A 10,056-nucleotide genomic window follows, 5' to 3' on the forward strand; every position below is an offset into this window, starting at 1 on the left:
CAGATCAGAGGACGTGCTCAGAAGTCTTTCGAAAGGACAGTGCCCTGGCCGTTTACCTCCGGGCGGCGCTTTGCTCGAGGACATACCCCAAACCTGCTCTCCTACACCCAGACATTTTGAACCCCTCCTTAAAAAAAAATTATCACCCAAAAAAGGCAACATCCAGAATCCCCAGCGTCAGAAAGTCACCAAATAGAAACTTGGCACCATGTGGAGGCCAATGTAGGCCTTTGTGATCTAGCTCCTGGGATGGGGCGCGGGGTGGGGGTGGCCCAGCTTGTCAGAGCCACAGGAACACTGGTTTGGCCTCTCCCAGCTCCCAGCACGGCAAACGAAGTAGCATTTAGGCAGGGAAATGTGATGAACACCAGTTTCCTTCTCATTCTTTAGGGGTGCTGAAGTGACCTCGCGGCCAGAGAAGGTGGGTGGTGGGGGGAAAGAAAACACACACTAATGATTCTGTTTATTGAGTCATATATGTGTATATTCAGTGATCGCTTGTACAGGAGGATTTACATGGCTGTATAAGGATGGCTGGGGGCGCCGCGCTCTTCCGGGGCGTTCACATGACAGGCTGGGGTTAAAACCCTCAGCCCAAGGAGAAACGGAGGCCTGGAATTAAATACATTTCGGCGCACTGGGATTAAATAAATTTCCCAAATATACAAAGGTGGGAGCCACGCGTTTGCTGCCAGTCATCGAGGAAACGTTTAGCTTTCCAAAAATATGCTGGTTTCGATAAATAGATTTTTAGCCTCTCTGCTATAGTTTTTTTTTCTTTCTTTTAGTTTTAGAAATAAGTTTATACATGTGATCTGTTTTAGGGTTGCATGGGGCTGGAAGGGAGGGCGAGGCAGTAGCTCTCAGCTCTGCACTGTCCGAGTCAGGTCCTTTGTGGAGGGGGCGGTGGAGCCCACGCTGTCGTGGAGTTTGCGCACGTGTTTCTTTAAGTCAAAGTTTCTGCAAAACCCTTTGCCACAAGTGGCGCATGTGAAAGGCTTCTTGTCGTTGTGGGTGTGCATGTGGAAGGTCAGGTTGTAGACCTGGTGGAAGGCCTTGTTGCAGATGGTGCATTTGTACTGCTTCTCGCCGCTGTGGGTCAGCTTGTGGTTCTTGTAGTTCCCTACAGGAGATCAAAACACAAAAAAGTAGGGGAGACGAAGTAGAATGGGGGGTGGGGGGAGGGTGGCGGGCGTCCCGGGGTTGGCTCAGGTGCCCGCGCCAAGAAAGAGACGCTTGACTGGGCGGGCGTGACCTCTCTGAGTGAAGAAGTTGTCAAACTTCGTACGCGTCAAGCCCGAGGCTCTCACGACAGCAGGGAGCGCCGAGTCGGAGCCCTGAGCCCCTGCCCCGTCCGGCCCCGGGGCCCGCGAGGCGTCCCTCCCGCTATGCTCGGCCGACTTGGAAACTTTTGCGCAGCCCCGAGACGCTTTGGCTCCTTCTCCCGGCTGCCGCCTCGCTTGAATAAATTCGCACGAAACCGGGCTTCGTCTCTCTCTCTTCTTCTTTTCCTTTTTAAAGTTACTTCTTCTGGTCCCCCAACTACCACCTGGATATCCGAAAGTGCCTTGAAAAATCCAAGCGAGGCGCTGGGCCTGGGGATGCTGGGGACAGCAGCGGTGTCCCCCAGTCTTAGGTTATTGCCAGGAGATGGATTTTGCCTCGATTTTTTATTATTATTATTATTTGATTGGGGAGTTCCCGCTACAAAAGGAAGCTTTGTCTATAGGACGATGCCCTCTCTTTCGCTACTTCCTTTCCTTCTGCCCCTTCCTTCCCACCTCCCCAATTCGGAGTCTTCGGGCAACCCGCCTGAATCCCAGGTCTGCTAACCCAGCCCGGAGAGCTTCCACCCAAACCCAGCACAACCCTATTCCAACGACATGCTTCGCCGAAGCCTGCAGTTCTCACACTCCCGCTCTCCGGCTTGGTCTCTGCTTTTCCGCTAACGGCGACCCGCCGAGGCCGGAGGAGAGGTGAGAAGTGGGTCTCACCCACATATTACCTTTTTGGTGAAAGCCTTTGCCGCAAAATTCGCAGACGAAAGGCTTGTAGCCCGCGTGGATGCGGATGTGCGTGTTGAGCGTGGAGCTGCGGTTGAAGGCTTTGCCGCACTGGTTGCATTTATGTGGCTTTTCCTGTGAAGAGGGGCGCGCACACCGTAAGGCTGAGTCCCTGGTGGGGAGAGGCCACCTGGGGGAAGTACCTTGCAGCGGCACTTTAAAGGGACTCGGGACCTCCCGGAGGGTGGGGGGAAGGAACCCTTGGTCATCCTCACCCCAGCGCCAACGCTCAGGCGCGGGTGTTGGCGCGGGCCGGGAGGGGCCCGGGGACCACGTACCTGGGTGTGGATAATTTTGTGTCTGCAGAGCGTGCTGGCCTGGCGGAAGCCTTTGCCACAGACTTTGCACACGAAAGGTCTGGCTCCGGTGTGGACCGGCATGTGACGGGTGAGGTTATAGTGAGCGTTAAACACCTATGGAAGGACACGAGGGGGGCTGTGGTGTGTCCGTCCAAGAGTCTAGAATCAGCCCGGGGGTGGCCACAGCCTACCTCCACCAACCAATACTCCCTTCAGAAGCCATAAACGTTTTCATTTTGCAAAGCGTTTCCCAGCCCACTGCTCAAGCCAGTCCTGTGTGGCCGCTGACATCGGCATCCCCATTTTACAGATAGGAAATTGAGGGCCCCAATTTGAGCAGACAGCTATTGGGGGGCTCCTAAACTTGAGAAAGGGGAGGTCCAAGATGTCTCAGGGAAGCAGCCGACGCTGCAAACCCCTCCCAGCCCCCACAGATCCCCGGGCCTCACCTTGCCGCACACCTCGCAGGTGAAGTTCTTGGGCTTGCCATCCGCGGAGGCCCCGGGCAGCTTGCCATGGCCCTTGACGCTTCCCCGCTCGGCGGTCAGGGCGGAGTTCTCCTTCAGCACCTGCTCCAGAGGCGCGGGCAAGCGCTCCTTATGGGCATACGGGGCCGGATGGGGGAACTTGTCCGCAGTCAGGCCGGCTAACTTGGCGTTCTCCAGCAAAAAGAGCTTGGGGTGCGCAGCCAAGGCGGCTGGGCCCTGTGCGTTGAGGAGACCTGACGGGAAGAGGTGGCCGCCGAGGAGCTCAGACGGCGGGTACGCGGCAGAGTCCAGATAGTTGAAGTAGTAGAGCGAGCCGCTGGCCGGCAGCCCCACCGCTTGGTTGATGACCTGCGGCTTGATGACCCTGCCGGCGGGCAGCGCAGACGGCGCCAGGCCCAGATCGGCCTTGCAGCACACGCCACAGTTGGTTTTGCACAAGCCGCTGGCGCCGCACACTGGGGCCCCCCCGCCACCGCCGCCTCCTCCTCCTCCTCCACAACCGCCCGCCCGGAGGCTGCTCTTCCAGAGCTCAGAGTAACTGAGCAGCGTCTTGGACGGCACCTCGTAGCCTAAGGGCTGGAGGGGGATCATACAGGGCAGCGGCGAGCAGAGGCTGAGCAATTTCTTGCCCTGGCCGCCGTCTGCCTCCAGCGCCCCCGGCCGCGGCTCAAAGGGCGCACGGGGCTCCGACGTCTTAGCCATAATGCGCTCGATGGAGAAGGCCAGCGTTTTGGAGGTGGCCGGCGAAGCTCCCGCGCGCGGGCAGGCCGGGGGCACCATGGTCTCCAGGGAGGCCGAGCTTGCCATGGCGCGCCGAGCCGAGCCGTGACGGACTGGGCCAGGGCGCAACCTCTCTCCTCTAAGTCTGCATTCCGGAAAAGGCAGGGAGGGAAACCGCAATTTAATAAGCACCTTGCCCCGTCCAGGTCACCCATTTGCATTCAAATGAACAGGGGCAGAACAAAGTGCACCCAAGGGTACCAAATTACCGCCCATTAACCCTGCGCGCAAAGGAACCCACCAGCCCCTGCCCTGGGACTTTGAAAGGGGGAAGAAGGGGGAGGGTTTACAAAGGAAAAGGAGAGAGAAAAAGAAAGAAAGAAAGAAAGAAAGAAAAGAGCCTCAAATGAACCCCCCTGAACCGTTCCCTGGACCCCGGCCTCCTCCACGCTGGCTGGGAGCTGGACAGTGAAGGGGCAGCTGCGGAGGACCAGGAGAGCCACCTCGCATTTACCTCTTTCCCCCACCGCCAAGGAGAAGCGTTCCGAGCCATGCAGCGCGCCTCTTCTGTCACATTTTGATGGCAAACATCTTCCCCTCCGCGTGAGATCACTGTCTTTTACATTCAGCTGACATCACATGAAGTCACTTGAAGTGGAATGACATGGGCGGCGGCGCGGCTCCCGTGGCGGCCCCTGTGTTCCCCCGCGCCTGCCGGCGGCCGCCGCCACCGCCCCTCAAACTTTAAAAGGAGGCAACTGGCGCCCGCGCTCCCCTCGGGAAAGTGCGAGCGGTTCGCGAATCGGGAAGGAGGGAAGAGACGGGAGGGGGAGGGGGGAGAATCGTGATGGTTTTGCCGGTGGAGAGAAGGGGGGGAGAGCCCAAACCTAGGCAGAGTTCCGTGCGTGATTCACAACTTTGGGGGCCTACAGGTTTGGGGGACGCGGGGAGGGCAAGAGGTCCCGGTCACGCCGTTCCGAAGGGCCCCTGGGTGTCCGTCTAGTCACCGAAGTATCCCTTAGCCCTCTGCAGCCGCGCTGGGCATCGTGCTAATAAACTGCCATTTACCCACGGAGCCGGCGCCAGCCCCGAACACGCGCAAATGATAATTACCTCATTAGGATGTGGCGCATGGACGCGGGCGCCGCGTTTGGAGGGGGGAACTTGTTAATGGGGAAATATTAATTTATGCAAAACCGAGCTCGCGTTGGCTGACGTCGGAGGTCGGGAGAGAGCTCCCGCCGCCTAATGACGACCCCGGAGCGTCCGGAAGAGCAAGGCCGCGCGCCCAGATCTCCGGGGCCTCGGCGCGCGGTGGGTGCGCCTTCCCCCCTCTGGCCGGCTCCCTGCCTGCAGCGGGGAGAGACCGCAAGGAGAGCTGCAGGGCTGTTTGCGATCCTAATCGATCAGAATCGCTGATTTGCGATCAGGTTTCCGAGGCAAAGCCGGGCTCTGATGCTGGTTTAGGACTGCGTGCGGGGAGGATTCGGAGGGCAGCTCTCCCGCTGATGGGTACTTACTGTTTGTATAATTGAGAAGGTCCAATCTCCACCTGTTTAAGGAGCAGATTGAAACAGCAGAACCTCCCCTGGATCCTATTAAAACGTTTTTCCTCCTAAGGCCATTCAGTCGAACCAATTTTCCGAAGTGATTCATAGAGCTGAATTCTGCCAAGGCGGCTCTTTCACTTTTAGCCACTAAAGCACCGCGTGGAACCGGGTTTTGTGTTTTTCTAAAATAAAGAGGAGGATTATCAGAGGGGAGAGGGAGGGGGCCTGAAGGGGGGCGGGCAAAGACTTAGTGTGGCCAGAGGTACAAGCAGAGGGAAGAAAAGGCCTTTTTCTAGACAGGCCCCAAGTAAGTTCGGAGGAATTCAGCGTTTTGTGCCTGGCGCACAAAAGCAGCGCGCTCCACGCTTGGTTTGGAGGGGCTGAATTCATCTGTTTGCAGACCATTCCACCTGCGTATCACAACAAACTGCTCACAGACGCTCCAGCACTTTCAACAGGCCGGGTGCTCTTGGCGACAACAAAAGTGGTCGAGGGTGAGGGTTCTTATGGGATGGGGGGAGGGAGGGGGCATGTTGGTCAGCAAGAGAGCGAACAAGAGAATTAGGTTAGTAAAAGGGGGGGTGTGCAGGGCTTAAAAAACACAACACAAAACAAAACTTTTGGACGGTTTTGTTTGCCGGACAATTATATCTTGCCAGCCGGCTTTTGCAAGACCACTAGCTTTGTAGCGCAACTACAGTTTAAGAGGATTAGGGTGGGTATAATATGAGCAAACAGGGTTGAGGATTTGATAGAGAATTCCATCTCCAAAGACCCAAGATCTTGTGGAGCCCGAGAAAGCACTGGTGGAAGCAGACCCTGTCCTTTTTCACTCAGGGACTTGTCCCAGGGGACTGAGCATCCTGTCCCAGGCCTCTCAGCTGCACACACCCCAGAAGAGGGTCAGGGAAAGGGAGGAGGAAAGGTCTGGTATTAACTTCGGGCAAGTCACTCCTTTTCCCCTTCAGAACTTCTCTCTCACCCACTCCCCCTGACGTGTAATTTCAGACAGGATATTGGCATGGCAGGTAAGAGAAAGGAGAAGTGTACCTGCAAAGCAAGCCAGGGAACAAAGAGAAGACTCTGAGGGAAAGTGGCCTGGAGGGCGACTATGGTGGGTTAATTTCCTCACCCTGCCAAGCTTGGAAACTGCCCCTAAATCCAGCAGTCATGACTGTTCCACAACAACCTCCAGTTCCCCCAGCACAAACACAGATTCCAGATTTCAGAACTAGAAAGAAGCTTGCTTCTCTGGAGGAGAACACTTCCCATTTAATTTAGATGTTCAGAGAGGCGGAATTCCAGACCCAGTGTACCCCCCATCCCTATGTTAATGCGAAAATAAGAACACAGACGAACTGCCCCCATCCCACCAAACACGAAACAGACCAACAACTCACCCCAACATTGAAACACTATCAATACACCCGCAGTGCCTCAAAACCCGAATTTCTATCCCGACTTTCCCGTGGATCCCGTTCAGCCACCAGCACTGCACCCCAGACCCCTTTCCAAATTGGATAATTGTTGATCTCTGCAGCAGCTCGCAAGATCTGCTGGTCTGAAAGCTCCATCAGGCTGAGAGGCTTCCAAAGGCTTCCCGTGAACCTGCCGTGCCATCCCTAGCGCTTTTTGTCGCTGCATAAGCCCTCTCTCTCTCTCCCCGGCATCACAAAGGAGTGCTACCTCAACAGAAAGAAAACATTTGGGTAAAAACAAGTTGCCCCTAATGTGCCTCTTTCCAAATGTTGGGTGAATACACTGGCTTTTACGAAAGTATTTAATTAGCTTCCACAAACTTCTCCTTCCCTTGCCTGCAGATTATATTGAAGTGCAGGGTTGGAAACTATTTTACACCTTGCCACTCACATGTTAATTAATCTCTATCTAACCCTAATTGCAGTTTATTCAAGCACTGCTCAACAGCTCACCCACACAATAAACATTGATCCTACTTTTATACATATTACTTCACGTTAACACATTGAGTAATTAACTCCAGTACCAACTAATAGTGCAAACAAATATTTTCTGTAAACGAGATGATTTCAGGCAGAATAATAGAGGACTAGGGAAATGTGGCGCTTGGTAGAGGGAGTGCTGAGACTTCGATTGCTGCCCCCGACCCTTCAAATTCATTCTCAATCTCAGAGTTTTTTTTTTTTTTAACTGAAATGCTTTTTAAAAAGGGTGACAACCATAAAAATCAAAACAACTGTAGGAAGTTGATGGAGGGATTCTGTAAGATTAGGGGTAGCTTTTTTCTACCTACACATTTCCACTGAGAAGGAAAAAATCCCAGTAACTCAACATGAAGGGTAACAGGAGGCTCCAGGGATAAGCAGATGTTTCAGGGATGTGCATCCATTGGTAGAAAACAACGTTTCCAAGCCTCCTGCCCTGAAGTAGTCCTGTCCTTTACAGCGATGGTTTTCCGAAAAGACTGGCGACCGTGCTGATTGATTAGAAGTCCCAGTCTTTCTCCGAGTTCAGACTGGTCGCCAAGCTCCACTTGGGAGGTGCCAGTGCTTGGGGTGCGGCAGCCGGACGAACTGAATTACCTGCCCTGGAGGCGTGGGGCTGCAACGCTGGCCAGGCGGGTAGGCCTCGGCGAGCGCTCCGCCCCAGGGGGGGATTCCGGGGCTGCGCTCCCACCATCCAAGGTAGCCTTGTTTGGAACGTTTGTTTGCAGCACAGGCCTGGACCCACGGTGGGGTCTTTTTCTGCCCTGAAGCCTCGGCGCCCGGCCCATCTCATTCCAGGAGCCTCAGCCTCAGCCAGACGCTCTCGCCTCGGCCCATCTGGCCCTCGGCCGCGGTGGAGAAACACTCCCAGAGTCAAGCCTGATGCCCCTCCGCGGCCTGTGCTCTTCCCACGCTGCCGAGCGGCATGCTGAGGCCGTGCGCCTCTGTGGCTCTGCCGGGCCTGACCCTGACCGCGACCTCGGGGTTGTGCGGCTCTGGGACTCCCCACCCAGGCCAAGCCACTCGCACACGACTGACTGGGGATGCAGGCTCGACCCCAAGGACTGGAGCACAACGCTCTAATCGAAATCGCAGGTTTAAGCACAGCTGGCAGTTGTCTATTGATTCTGCAGGGGCTTTTCTTATGGGAAGCATATTAAATATGACTGGCAAGGCTAGAGACTCTCTTCTCCTGCCCCCCTTCCCTCTGGCCTTTTTATGATCACTAACCTCAACACTGTAATGATGACTTCTGTTAAAAAAAAAAAAGTTAAAGCCAAAATCGCCCTCACTTTAGGACAAATTACTTAGCAGATGCCTTCCCAGGATGTAGACAACATCAGAGGAAAATCCCTGTCTTAAGCAAAAGCTCACACATTTGCACCGCTTCGGGGATAACACAGGGAAAAGTCAAGCATTTCTACTCCAGAAAGGTGTTGGCATTTCCAGCCCTGGTGGTGTGTACTTACTTCTTGGTTCTAGATGACAAGAGGCACTATTATTTTAAACAGTATTATTATTTTCTCACTTGATTATTAGGTTGCAGTACTCAATACATCGTCCTGTGCCATCTCCCCAGGAAGCTGAATAGCTTGGGCTGGACGGCATGCTCAAGGTTCCTAAATGTGAGGAATGGAAACACCTACTGGGCAGATGTGATATTCTTCATCCCTGCTCCTCTCATAACTTGTTTGGAGAAAAACAAACAAAACACTTAAACTTTTTGGTTTAAGGAGTTTTCTTCCTTCCCTTCCTCCCTTCTCTTTAAAAGGGCATTTAGGATCTGATTTACATGGTGCTGCGCTTAGCCGCCGAAAATAGATTACTCCTGGAGAGAAATTCTTCCACGAGCCTCCCCTAACCCCACGATAGGAAGCATTTTATTGAAAACATTCGAAACGGCTTGCCAGGGGCGAGCTTGTCCAAGGCGCAGAGGCCTCTGCCTTCGGTGCGCGCGGTTTCCAGGATTAGTGCGGCGGGGGAACAAAGAGCCCCTGATACCCGGCCCGGCGAGGTGTCAGGCGAGGAGAGAGGCCGCGTTCCGGGCACCCTGCACGGAGCGCACGCGAGAGCACAGTCTCTGCCCAGGCCTCTAGGGACAGATGGGCCAGAACCGTCTGCATCTGCCAGTGTCCTCGGGGAGGCTGAGGCGCCCACAGCAAGGGTGGCCGGGCGCCCGTTCCACTGCACCCGCGGCTGTTTTGCAGCGCCCGTTCCATTCAGGGACTGGTTTGCAAATCTCAATTCACCCACAGACTGTTTTTCACCTTCCAACTGAAGAGACGCCTATAAGCCTAGGGCAGCCGGCTTTGCATCCAAGGGGGTGGAGGGTGGGGTGCGGTGGTGCAGACCTATCATGATTTCCATAATCCTCCCAACCCCCTCTGCGATCACATCAGGGGACATTCACCACTGTGCTCGGAAACCTGGGCAGCATATGCATCCTAGGCCGGAGGGAGTCTCCCCAAAGAGCAGATAGGTCGTCTCCACCCGTGCAGGTCTGTTGCTCTCTGCTCTCTGCCTGCCTTGGTTGTATATAATCACAGACACACAAAATAATATATATGCATATGTATACATATATAATAATATGTATGCATATGTATGCACATTGTGCATATATATATATATGTGCTATCGACAACCCTTCACTTGTAAATGCCATTTAATTAAGAATCTAATCCAATACCCACGTGCAGCAATTGGCCAGCGGACGCAGCAATTGGCCAGCGGACCGGCCTCGGGGTAACACGGTTGCCTCAGCAAAAGCTTTTTCCTCTTGCCACACAATTTTGGTGTGCAACCAAAGGAAACAATAGTTTATAAAGAACAATTATGATATATTCTCTCTGTAAACATCGTGCTCATAACTCATATACATAAATACATGTTATATATATATATTTGAAATAAATATGTGAAATAAAAAGGCGTTTTGGTGCGTGGCGGGCCTTGCCTAGTTCGGGTGATGT

General features: G+C 54.1%; 1 protein-coding gene across 1 annotated transcript; it reads right to left on the bottom strand.

The window, feature by feature from the left end:
- Nucleotides 1–324: 324 nt before the first annotated feature.
- On the bottom strand, nucleotides 325–5,246 carry FEZF2 (FEZ family zinc finger 2). Its single transcript, XM_037019106.2, has 6 exons — nucleotides 5,091–5,246; nucleotides 4,085–4,920; nucleotides 2,812–3,715; nucleotides 2,342–2,476; nucleotides 2,006–2,138; nucleotides 325–1,123 (listed from the first exon to the last, which is right to left on the bottom strand). Exons 3-6 carry the CDS (start codon nucleotides 3,655–3,657, stop codon nucleotides 864–866), a joined length of 1,374 nt encoding a protein of 457 aa, XP_036875001.1. The 5' UTR covers nucleotides 3,658–3,715; nucleotides 4,085–4,920; nucleotides 5,091–5,246; the 3' UTR covers nucleotides 325–863.
- Between the last annotated feature and the right edge of the window lie 4,810 nt (nucleotides 5,247–10,056).

This window comes from Manis javanica, chromosome 3 (genome assembly GCF_040802235.1).
Source record: "Manis javanica isolate MJ-LG chromosome 3, MJ_LKY, whole genome shotgun sequence".
In the NCBI taxonomy this organism is placed as follows: domain Eukaryota; kingdom Metazoa; phylum Chordata; class Mammalia; order Pholidota; family Manidae; genus Manis; species Manis javanica.